The sequence below is a fragment of the Thermobia domestica genome, chromosome 7 (assembly GCF_964235325.1).
Source record: "Thermobia domestica chromosome 7, izTheDome1.hap1.1, whole genome shotgun sequence".
Lineage (NCBI taxonomy): Eukaryota > Metazoa > Arthropoda > Insecta > Zygentoma > Lepismatidae > Thermobia > Thermobia domestica.
Window position 1 is genome coordinate 164081352 of NC_137460.1, and position 13299 is coordinate 164094650.

Sequence of the window (13299 nt, forward strand, 5' to 3'; positions counted from 1 at the left end):
TCTACAATTGGAAAGTACTTTGTTCGTAATCTCAGTTTGAAGACACGAAGTGTTCACCGTAGGGAGAAGAAGCTCTTACAGTCTAAACACGTACACTTACGTGATTTTGAAATACACAATGTTCTTTAAAAAAAAAAAAAAAAGTTTTTTGGGTTTTCTAATGTTAAACGGCAAGGGTGTAACAATATTTATGTGCGATTACGTAATATAATCTTTAGGGCAAAAAATACTTCTAAATGTTGCATTAACCAGAAGACAAAGAAAAGAGAAAGGAAGGTGATTAAAATGTACTAATTAATACTGATTTATTTGTTGATTATTTCAAGCTTTCATGTTGGCTTTTGTAATTTACTTGTAGGGATGCTCACGAAACAAGATTTGAGTCAGTCTCGACTCGAAAATGTGCTGCTAAAGTTATGTCTCGACTCGAAAAATGAATATTTTTCTATTGGAAGAGCTGTGTCTCGACTCGAATTTTGTCAGGAAAATTCTGCCTCGTCTCGTCTCGTGCGCATCCCTATTTACTAGGGTGGGTCGAAAAAAACGATTTCTTTCCAATCGAATTCTAATAGTGCGGAAAAGTTGGACCATCTATCGAAATGTGTAAGTGTATTTTTTTTTTTTAATCGCGTAATATCTTCAGTTCGCGCATCCAGGTTAAAGTTTTACCAAATTGTCAAAAATCGTACTTTTTTTGGAACACCCTGCATAGAAGACAGGTTGCTTCTGATAGTTGTAATAGAGCACTAATTCTCAAGTAGGCATGTAACAATACACAGAAGGAAAAAAGAAAATCAACATCGGATAATATCTTCAGTTCTTGCTCTAAGGTCAAAATCTCGTGAAATTGTAAAAAAAATCATACTTTTTTTGAAACATCCTGTATAAAGTAGTTGATGTTGTTATAGTTTTAATATGGCGGCTATATTTTTCCCAACCATACGGGAATATTCAGAAAAAAGAAAATAGAAATTAAATAGTATCTTCAGTTCGTGTATTGGAACTTAAAAATTGAATATTTTACGAAAGGAATCATTTTCTATGTTTCTTATCTGATCGTGCAGCTCTTCGCTCATTTCTGATCTCAGAAATTACCCAGAACTCACCACGAGGAGGTGGCTGCACTTCACCCACACCCTTCCCAACCACCCTACCTTTGTAGAAGTTTCAAATTTATTTCTTTTCTATTTCGGGCATAACTTTAAAATCAGACTTCTCACTAAAATCTGGCATTACAGAGCGTGACAAAAGTGTGGTCCGAATAATACCATCTCTGTTTAGGGAGCCACACACTTTTGTAGCAGCCTCTGTTACAATTTTAACACATCTTTCTACGGATTGCGTGTGACATGGAAATTTTAGGTAGTCAAAGTCTGGTAGATCTTTTGTCTTTAGAAACGACAAAATACTCGCTGTTGTTACATGGGCCATTATTGGTGGTGATGAAAGTTTACATGTTGACCAATCTATCAATTCGGTATAGTCAGTTGCTTCAAAATTGAGATCAGGTGGTAAAAATTTCTCACACTTTTACCTGATGGTGGTTGATTCCTCGATTTCCACAATCTTCTGAAAGCTAATTCTCTTATGTGTTTCCGTCCATCCATCACCATGCCCCCCCCCCCAAAAAAAAAAAACGTTTCACTGTATTACAGTATCGATAATTTCTAGTAAACTTTCGTGATGTCTGAATCAATTTAAACACATGTTTTGCATCATCTTTTACAGACGAATTTTGTTTAATAGCAAACCAAGCTGGTGCATATGTTTTTACAATGTAAGTCGCCAATGTCTTCAGCTCAAATGAAGGATCTTCTGTCGGAATACATAACCTTAAAATACGATACGCTATAGTAAGCCACCTTGAATGACTTATTGGGCCTGAATCCTTTACTGCAAGACCACTTGGACACTCTCTACTGTTTAAAGCTCTAACCAGTGGCGGCTAATGTTAGTGTTGCAGCATTGCGCAACGACCGAAGTATTTCAAGAAAAAAAAAATATTATTATCAATAGTAGTAAAGAACAGAAAAAATACTTTCTAATACTCGCATATATACACTTTAAATAACATATTTTTTTTACTTCTGTAACTGCCCGTTCCGTTAATCCGTTTTACAAAGCGAAAAATAATCCGTCACAGAGTGTCTAATTTATATTGTGTTGCAGCGAGCATACAACGACCAGATTCCTTCAGCGCGGCAATTGGAGCAAATGTTAAGTCTCCTTTCCCCTATCTCAGAAGTTAAAGGGACTGGTCGTTGCAGTGCTTCTGCAACACAGCACGGTTTCCAGTGAACGAGAAGGTTTTTCACGCTAAATCAGATTCCTGAATTTTTTTTCACTAGCAATTAACAAATGGAATTAGTTTTTATGCATTCATATTTTTAAATTATGGGACCATACTGGAGCAAATCAATATAATGACAATTAAAAAAAAAGTGATTGCAGAATTACAAAATAAGAAAGAAAGTATCTAGTAGAGGAGAAAACAAATGAAAGTAGACCCGCATTTACAAATTAATTCTTAGCTTATATTGATAATGAAGGTTTCTTCTACATTAATTTGTGAATCAAATATTAATAAGTCAGTATGTAGAATAGCTCCCCCTCTCTGTGGATAGTATTTTAGTATAGACATATTTATTTTATAAAATATTTTATACTCTTGATAATTTCCAGATAAAACTTTATAATGGGGAACGCCACATTGAATTTGGGACTAATTATCTATGCTCAGGGGCGTAGCCACAAGGGGTCCACCGGGTCTGGACCTCCCAGAAATTTCGAAACTTGACTAACATTTGTAGACTTTCTTAACGAACTATACTTGTTTAAAGAGAAACGATTGATGTAGGCTAATTATTTTATTTTACGCCTCATCATGTACTCTTGTTTTCTTATAATCGTTCTATCATTTTTTCTAAAAATATAGATGACAGTAAGTAAGAATTACTTATCGTCTTTTCGGGTGCAGTATAAGACAGGTTCCATATTATGTAGACGTTTTGGACCTCTCTCAAATACTTTGGACCCCTCCCAGTTAACATTTCTGGGTGTAGAACTGGCAGTGCTGTTTGTTTTGATGTTCTTTTTTTTATTATTTTTGGCTTCTGTTACATGCTGATTCTTCATCTGGCGGGTTTCGAGGTTTCCTTTCCAGAACATATCACATTGGTAAGCATTGTTTCTCCTCATGTGGAAGTATATTGTGTTAATCGTGCATTGCGTAACAACCAAGAAGGATAATTTGAAATGTATTTTTTCATTTACGCACAGGTGTGTGTGTTTATATATGAATATGTAACATTCGGAACTCATATACCAGTACGTATTTTGTATCAGCTGTTTTGGTTTTTGATTATTAGGTTTAATTTTATTGTGTGTGCTTTAATTCTGTAAATAACCTACAAATTCTGAATGAATTGTATACCATGACTTCTGTAAATAACTTACAAAAAAAATGCCCAGCTTTCAACTGAGGAAAAACTTACAATTAAGGCTTAGACAAAACAAGCAAAGTGCAATTCAGAAGAGTGTACAAAAAAAAAATCCAGTTTAAATTTACAGGATATCTTATGGCAGTAGTGTTGTTTGCACCAGATACATTTCCTCAATTTATTTTAAATTTTCCTGGATAAACTGTGAAAAAGTGTTTTCAATGTTCATTTTTTTTATAACACTAATCTCTGCTACGAACTTTCTTCAGTCAAAGACCCCCACGTAGCGTAGTCGCTAACGCTCTCGCCTTCGGTGCGAGCGGTCCCGGGTTCGATTCCCGGTGGGGACACTCGGTCGAAAAAGTGTCAAACGCATTTGCATCTAAAATTATTCTGATTAGTCAATGAGTAAACTTTATATCTTCTTTCTCTTATCGTTCGCACTGCAACACCCGAAACCACAATCCACCGGCCGCCACTGGCTCTAACAATATCAAGAACATATTTTTTCTTTGCTCAGGTCATTTTCTTTTACGGAGATATCTTCGGTCTGAATATTCTCATAACCAACAACAGGAAGCTGCTCACAGTGTTTCAATTGTTTGAAGATAGTTCCAGAAAATGATTTGGACCTGAAGTGTCACCATCTAGGCACTCGAAATGATATCTGAAAGGTAACTCATTAAAATCTAATAAACAAATGAACCACTAGAGTGGTATTGCAAGTTTGACCTCAGTATTAAGAATAATCCCACTTTTCCATCCAGTATTAACCACTGTCCCATCATACCGATAGCAACAAGATCATTTATGTTCACGTCTTTGTCACTTAAATAAGAAAGTATACTCTCAGATATATCCTTTCCAGATCCAGTTCTAGGCGTTATATGGCCAATGAACTGATTTCTTAAGAAAAAATATATTTTACATTTTACAAATGGGGATATGAAAAACTGTGGAATTTCTATTCTTCGTGAAGAATGTATTTGATTTCTTTTTTGTGTGCCTGTTGCTACGTGCTTGAAGAAAATCACAGCTCTATTAGGGCTATAAGAATATAAACTGTTTTATACAGGGTTGTTAAGTCTTATGTTATGTAGTAATATTTTTTAAAAACTGGAAACACTGTTTCTACGAAATTTAGATTTCATTTGTTACTCAAGATGGAAAGTGTTGAAGAGAGACGGTGCATAAGGCACGAGGCACGAACATTTCTTCCATAATTTTAAAGTTAAGTTTGTTATTTAAGTGCAATGAACACAGTGCAGTTATTATATGTACTTTGTGGTTTATTTTAAGCGTTAGTTGAAAACCAGCGATTAGTAAGGTACAATAAAAATTAAAAACAAGTATTGGAAGTCTCCATTGTTAGAAGACAGTCCATTACCAGTTAAGTAAATCGCCAAAATTTAAGAACATAAGCATAAACAGTTTTTTGGTCCTCCGGGCCGGATGGAGGAAGTGTTGGGCCAAGAAAAAGAGTAAGTGTTTCATTCAAACATTCATATTGACTATGTGTGTGTAAAGACAGTGAGTGTTAACACATTCGAGTCGGAGGCCCTCTTTGCGTGACTTCTCCCTCAGGACGGCGGTTTCACCATGTTTTTGGAATTTTGTAAAAACTCTGCTACAAAGAATATAATTACAAAATCTTTTATTTCTGAGCATACACACTTAGGACTATTTAATAAACAAATCTCAAAACATTTGTTCATTTCTATATATTTTTATTTATTTGTTATAAATGAGCCTTTTTGCAATTATAAAAAAAGTCCGACGAGCAATACAATTGAATACTGAGGTACATATAATAACTTTTACAAGCAGTTACATCATTGATAATGAAATACAAGAACCTTATGGCGATTGCATATCATGAAATTGCAAAATATTGGTTTACACTAAGAATTTAGTGCAAGGCTGATTTGTGCTGCAAATGAATCAAACCGACAGAACCAAGGTAAGGAAGTTATGTATCTTGATGACGTCGAATCTCTATACACTCTATTGTATGTTGATAAGGGCCATTCTGTATATAACAGTTACAATGTTTTCCTTATAACAAACAAGTAATTCGCCTTGCACTAAAATATTACATTCATTGCATTTACAAATACAAGGGTAATTATTTATTTGCAGTATACTTATTTTTATTCTATTAGTAATCAATCAAAATCGCTAAAAACTATATAAATCTGGAGGTTGAAAAGATTTCATGTACAAGGCATTTATTTTCAAAGTTTTAGTAATTAGCCTTCCACTTGATTGCTACACGCATTACATGCACAAAATTGGCTGCTTATATACTGATGTCATTTTACTTTTCATATCACGTTCTCTGATGATATTTGTTGAAACAATCTGGCATACATAGAGCTACACAACATTTAGCACACTCCCAGTTTCTTTTCGTACCCTTTTACCTGTGGACACTTCGCCTTTATCTGCACCGACTTTACATTCGCGGTAGACATATTTCTCCCCAAAGCTCCCCAAAATATTTTTCTAGATATGCCACTAACTATCTAAAGAAAATGCTATAAACAGCCAGATGCACGAAACTCTCCTATCTATGCCTGTAAACTCGAAACTTTGGTACGACAAAATATCCACATGGTATGTCAAAATATCCGCGACTTCTATAAAATAACATTTCTAATTCAACCCCCCTAAATATTATTCTAAGTACGCCACTGTCTATCCGTGTGGATAGCTCCATATTTGAACACACTATCGCTGTATATTGTGGAATATTACAAAGACAGATTTTTGTCCCCATGCTAAAATTTTATTATTGCAATTATTGCCGAGTAAATAAAAAAAGAACTTACCTAGCATATTATCATCGTCCACGTAATCCGGGTCATTGTCCGAGTCATCGATTTCAGATCCAGAATCCAAATCCATCTGATATAGTATATTTCGTATCTCTTCTTCGCCCAAATTGTCCATTATGAATGAAAAGAAGCTACTAAACAGCAGGAGCAATCATTCAAAGCTGCTTCGGTTGAAGCACAATTGACAAATTTGCGCGGAAACAGTCTCTCAAGGTCAACGATCCTCCCTCATTCCGGACTCGTCGCACTGCCATTTCGATTTTTTTTACAAGTACTAGAGGCATCACAAAGTATAACTGAGAAGTCGAAACCCAGCTATGGACATGCGTTTGCCATTTAAAGTAACGAAACCTTAGGCCCGCCTGGTAGGCGGGCTCGTCCACTGAAGAAAAAGAAAGACCCCGCCTATGTGGCGGGCTCCGTCTCGAATGTGTTAAGAAATAGACGCAAAATTGACCTAGTGGACTTATCACGTAAGCGCCTACGCATTCAGCTGTGCATTGCAATCTGAAGAAAAACAAAGGGGACATATAGCAGTCACGTAGCTAAGTATATTTTTTTGTTTCTTTTTACTTGGTAAAGGTCTGTTGTTATAAGGACTTCAGGTAGAAATATCACAAGGAATGGTTTCAAATACAAATTATCTTATAAAGGCAAGAGGCCTAGCTGAAGCTTCCTTTACAAGAATGAAAACATATGTTGAACAATTTGGAGCAAACGGTGTTGTAATGCAAATTAAAGTTAGGTGTGCACGTTTACCCCGTATATTCAAAGAATATGATGAAGTGCAAAAACAGCTTGAATTAAAGGACGTAAACAATGAATACACACAGGATAGAGAGTTGTTTGAAGCTGCTTACTACGATACTCTCGCAAAAATGACGTCAATTGTTGAAACAGCTGAGAAGGCTAGTAGTAGCAATAGAAGTTCGTCAGGTGATTCAATCACGAATACAGGGTGTCTAAAATTACCAGTCATAAAGCTACCAACATTTAAAGGTCAAGTTATAGATTTCAGACATTTTCATGATACTTTCAGTAGTTTGGTTGTAAACAATCAGAGCTTAGATGATATTCAAAGATTTCATTATTTATTGTCCTCATTATCAGGTGAAGCAAGCAAATTAGTTGAGAATATACCAGTGACAGGTGAAAATTTCAAACTTGCTTGGGAAATGATATGCAAAAGGTATAATAATCCAAAGCTAATACACAATCAAAGTTGCATGTCAGTAAATCTAATGTTGTCAAGGAAGTAAAAAAATGCTAGACAATCTTATGTGAGTACTAATGTTTTGTGTTCGTTTTGTCAACAAAGTCATGCCTTACACAAGTGTAATGAGTTTCAGAAATTAAGTGTATCCAAAAGATTAAGTTTTGCGAAACAGATTAAACTTTGTTTTAATTGTTTGAAAGTTGCCAACCATGTAGCGAAAGATTGTTCGCTAAGTGCATGCAAAATATGTAATCTCAAGCATCACACGTTATTGCATAGTGATTTTAAGAAATCACAGCCTAATCGTTCTGCAAGTGTTGAAAATGATTCTGTTACGGAACCAGGGGAAAAGTCAATGTTTCAAGGACAGGAAGTTGTTAATACTAGTACTTGTTGCTCTGTGAAGCCTAAAAGTAATGTGCATGTTTTACTTTCAACTGCAGTTGTTCAAGTTAAAGATTGCAATGGTAAATTACATATGGTTAGGGATTTGCTTGATAGTTGTTCCCAATCTCATTTTGCAACAGAATCTCTCATTCAAAGGTTAAAATTAAAGAAATTTCTTATCAATGTTCCTGTACAAGGTATTAATAATGTAAGTTGCAACGTTAAATACGGAAGTAAGTTACAAGTATTCTCTGCTGTAAGTGATTTTAGTGCAGATGTTGAGTGTTTTGTATTGCCCAAAATAGCGGGATATTTACCTGATGCTGATATTGACATTAAAGAATGGAACTTTCCACCGAATTTACAGTTAGCGGATCCTAATTTCAACAAGTCTGGTAAGATTGATTTGTTGTTAGGTGCTGGAATTTTCTTTAGTCTACTCAAAGCAGGACAATAGGTGCGTACAGGAGCATTTCCAGTTCTCCAAAATACAGAGTTAGGATGGATAGTTTCAGGACAATATCAGATGCCAAAGCACAACAACTGCACGCCAGAACATCGAACATTCTTTCTGCACAACAACGATGATTTAATCCATCAGCTGCAGAAGTTTTGGAAAATAGAAGATATTCAAGAAACTCCTCTATCCAAAGAAGAAAGGGAGTGCGAAGAACATTTTATCACAAACACTAGAAGACAATCAACAGGACGCTTTATAGTGAGACTGCCATTGAAACAAGAAGTGATCGAGTTAGGTGATTCTTATGACAGCTGTTCAGCGTTTACAACAACTAGAAAAAGGGTTAAATAGATGTCCCAAGTTAGGCACAGATTATGAGGCATTCCTTGAAGAGTATGAAGCTTTGGAACATATGAAGGAAGTGGAAGGCAGCTCTAATATTACTCAAGGATATTACTTGCCTCATCATGCAGTTATTAAGGAAGCTATTACTACTACGAAGACTAGAGTAGTATTTGATGCATCCGCATGCTCAACTAGTGGCATTTCACTGAACGATGTTCTCAAAGTTGGTCCAACTGTGCAAGACGATTTGCAGTCAATTATATTAAGATTTCGCACCTACCCTATAGCTTTTACTGCAGATATGGAGAAGATGTATCGACGGATTTTGATTGATGAGCGTGATTGTAAATTTCATGTGGAGAAGACCAGAAGAAGAACCCATTAAACTATATGAATTAAAGACTGTCACATACGGAACAGCCTCAACGCCTTTCCTTGCTACTCGCTGTCTCCAGCAATTAAGTGCAGAAGAGGCTGGTGAATATCCGAAGGCAGCACAAGTTCTTAAGAATGACTTCTATATTGACGATTGTATTTCAGGGGTTGAAAGTTTGGAGGAAGCTTTAAAGGTAAAGGACGAATTAATACAAATGCTACAAAAGGGTGGTTTTCTGCTAAAAAAAAAAAAAAGGATTACTTTGGCATCCAGCAACTGATCAACTTCAAGTGATGAATGGATTCACTCTAAATCAAAGGTCGAACAATAATTTAACAAAATGTAAGATGTTGGGTATTATATCTTCAATCTTTGATCCGTTGGGAATTGTTAGTCCAATAACAATCGTATGTAAGATAATTCTTCAAGAATTGTGGCAAGCAGGATTGGAGTGGGATGAAACACTTCCTAAAGAACTACAGCAAAGATTCAAGACAGTACTTGAATTCATTCCTTCATTATCAGAGATCAGTGTAGACAGAATGGTTCTTCAGTCAGGTACCTTGATAGACATTCAAGTTCACGCTTTTTCAGACGCTTCAGAAAAGGCTTATGGGACATGTGTGTATTTAAGATCCGTCAACAAGGATGGTCAAGTTACTTCGAAGCTATTATGTGCTAAGTTCAAAGTGGCGACCATAAATAAGATTTCCCTGCCTCACTTACAGTTATGTGCAGCAGTGTTATCTTCAAAACTTGTCAAGAAGGTAACTAAGGCATTAAAACAACGACTATCCCAGGTATATATGTGGACAGATTCTATGGTGGTCTTAGCATGGTTAAGAGCAAGTCCAAATAGATGGAAAACATTTGTTGACAATCGAGTTGCTGAGGTACAAGAGATGGGAGGAGAATGGAGACACGTCGCTTCAAGTGACACTCCTGCAGATATTATATTAAGGGGAACAAGTCCTGACAAGTTAATACATAATAATTTGTGGTGGAACGGTCCTCAATGGTTACAGTGTTCTTCACTTGATTGGCCTAAGACGGAGCCTGCCCCACTCAGAGAGATTCCTGAACAGAAGAAATTAAAATCAAGTTACTTAGTGACAACTCAAGATAATAGTATGATCGAAAGGTTCTCTACTTTGAACAAACTTGAGAGTCTTGGCTTATTGCATGCGGTTTTCCAAGAATGCTACAGTAGAAGCATCAAGGGGAAATGTAGACGCTCTTACTTTGGAAGACATTGAAAAAGTTTTAATCAGACTAATACGATAAGTTCAAAATTCAGTTTATGCTAAGGAAATGGCTGATCTTAAAGAAAGTGGAAGAGTTAGCAATAAGAGCAAACTCTTGTCTTTCAATCCTTTCATGTGTGATCAACAATACTAAGAGTTGGTGGAAGATTAATGATGTCTGAACTTGAATTTGATGCTAAACATCAAATTATTCTACCACCAGATCATCACCTAACAAGACTAATTATAGAACATGAACACAGGCGATTGCTACATTCTGAATGTCAGTTAATGCTAGCATCACTAAGGCAAAAGTATTGGATACCTAATGGTAAAAATGCCATCAAGAAAGTTATTAGAAGGTGCATTACATGTCAAAGATTAAAGGCGTTTGGACCAGAACAATTAATGGGACAACTACCAAAACATAGAGTAGAACTAACAAGACCTTTCACAAATTCTGGAATTCACTTTGCCGGTCCTATTTACATCAAACCTGGTACCAGAAACTCAAAAACAAAGGTGAAATGCTACATTGCAGTTTTTGTGTGTTTAGCAACAAAGGCTATCCATCTCGAAGTTGTGAGTGATCTTACTAGTCACGCATTTTTAGCTGCTTTGAGAAGATTCATATCTCGTCGAGGTAAATGCAAGCATATCTATAGCGACAATGGAACTACGTTCATTGGTGCCAACAAGGAACTTCAAGAAGTCGCAAAGTTGTTGCATACAGCTGACCATCAAGAAAGGATTAGGAATTTTGCAACTACTGAAGGAATCCAATAGCATTTTATTCCGCCATATTCACCCAACTTCGGTGGTCTTTGGGGGGCTGCAGTTAAGTCCTTTAAATACCACTTAAGAAGAGTCATGGGAATGTCATATCTCACGTTTGAAGAATTAACAACATTAATCACACAAATAGAAGCTTGCTTAAATTCGAGACCTCTTGTAGCATTATCCAATGATCCTAATGATCCAGTAGCATTAACCCGTGGTCATTTTCTTATTGGTCAACCATTGACAGCACTACCTGAACGTGACTTACATCAGGAAGAGATTAGTTCAATTCAAAGATGGCAAAGGATCCAACAACAATTTCAACAGTTTTGGAGAAGATGGTATATGGAATATTTGTCACAACTACAAAAAAAGAAATAAATGGAAGAGAAGCTGTGCCAACATACAGCCAGGTCAATAAGTGGTTCTCAAAGAAGATAAGCTACCTCCTCTATCGTAGAAATTGGGAGTCATCACTGAAGTGCATTCTGGACCTGATGGTTTGGTTCGAGTGGCTACTGTTAAAACTTCCAATGGTTTATATAAATGCTCAATTAGAGGACTTTGTGTTTTACCAAATAATGATGAATCGTAATGTCATTCATGTTAAAGTATATTTATTTCCTGTTTTAGTCTATTTTATTTGTTATGTGAAGTTTGTTTTCTTTTCTTTTTTTTTTATAAAAAAAGGTCACTAGCCCTTTTTTGGCGGGCGGCATGTTAAGTCTTATGTTGTGTAGTAATATTTTTTAAGAACTGGAAACACTGTTTCTACGAAATTTAGATTTCATTTGTTATTCAAGATGGAAAGTGTTGAAGAGAGACGGTGCATAAGGCACGAGGCACGAACATTTCTTCCATAATTTTAAAGTTAAGTTTGTTATTTAAGTGCAATGAACACAGTGCAGTTATAATATGTACTTTGTGGTTTATTTTAAGCGTTAGTTGAAAACCAGCGATTAGTGAGGTACAATAAAAATTAAAAACAAGTATGGGAAGTTTCCATTGTTAGAAGACAGTCCATTACCAGTTAAGTAAATCGCGAACATTTAAGAGCATAAGCATAAACAGGGTGTTCCAAAAATGTACGATTTTTTTCAATTTCACGAGATTTTGACCTTAGACCAAGAACTGAAGATATTATCTGATGTTGGTTTTCTTTTCTTCTGTGTATTGTTACTTGAGAATTAGCGCTCTATTACAACTATCAGAAGCAACTTGTCTTCTATACAGGGTGTTCCAAAAAAGTACGATTTTTGACAATTTGGTAAAACTTTAACCTGGATGCGCGAACTGAAGATATTACACGATTTAAAAAACAATTACACTTACACGTTTTGATAGATGGTCCAACTTTTCCGCACTATTAGAATTCGATTAGAAAGAAATCGTTTTTTCGGCCCACACTACTATTTACTTGTTGTTATGGTAAAGAATCTATATTGGTTTCGGTTTCTTGGTAATGGTACGGTATCTATGTACTTTTTTATTGATACAATGATGATATAACAGATCATAATGTAGAATTACAAGGACGTGTGTAGGTTTGCTATAATGTATACGTCAGGTAGTTAAAATGTATTGAATACTAGTTGAATATACCCATGCTTCGCACGGGGGCTGTATTTGGAAGTTAACACCTGTGAGAGTATCACCATTGATTTCAGCGACCGCGAAAACTATGAATTCGACACTAATATCGGTCATTTTCTACTACTTTTACATAGTAAGACTATCCATGGCTTTGGATTGATTATTTTAACAAAAGAAACACTGACCAAAGCTTAAAACACACTGTATTTTAAATTATAATAACGGTTTCGGATATCTAACATATCCTTCTGCAGACAATATCGAAAATAAATGAAAATACAGACATATATATATAGTCATTGTTATGACAAAGTTTAAATTCTTTAACAGTCATATATATATATAGTCATTGTTATCAAAACATTTAAAATCTTTTTTCAGACATATATATAGTTATTGTTGTACTTTTTTTCTCCTATTTGCTGAGGTTTTCAGCCAATCCCGTAAATCTTATTGTTCACTTTCCAACTATCACGTTCCGCCATTTTTGTTTCTTATAAGGTCCTTTTTTTTATTTTCTTCTTGTGTATGCTATCCAAACTTCCTTGCCATAATTCATTAATAAGTAAGCCTCCTGTCCAGTTCATCAGTTTATCTCTTCCTACCTTCTTTATCCAATCT

The 13299-nt window shown here is 35.5% G+C and overlaps 3 protein-coding genes across 3 annotated transcripts; all 3 read left to right on the top strand.

Annotated features, from left to right (window-relative positions):
- Positions 1 to 8644: 8644 nt before the first annotated feature.
- On the top strand, positions 8645 to 9070 carry LOC145689402 (uncharacterized). Its single transcript, XM_081763557.1, has one exon. The coding sequence runs from the start codon at positions 8645 to 8647 to the stop codon at positions 9068 to 9070; it is 426 nt and encodes a 141-aa protein (XP_081619683.1).
- Positions 9071 to 9408: 338 nt separating this feature from the next.
- LOC145689403 (uncharacterized) lies at positions 9409 to 10317 on the top strand. The gene has a single exon (XM_081763558.1). It carries the CDS (start codon positions 9409 to 9411, stop codon positions 10315 to 10317), a length of 909 nt encoding a protein of 302 aa, XP_081619684.1.
- A 162-nt stretch (positions 10318 to 10479) lies between these two features.
- On the top strand, positions 10480 to 11091 carry LOC145689404 (uncharacterized). The gene has a single exon (XM_081763559.1). The coding sequence runs from the start codon at positions 10480 to 10482 to the stop codon at positions 11089 to 11091; it is 612 nt and encodes a 203-aa protein (XP_081619685.1).
- The last annotated feature ends 2208 nt before the right edge of the window (positions 11092 to 13299 follow it).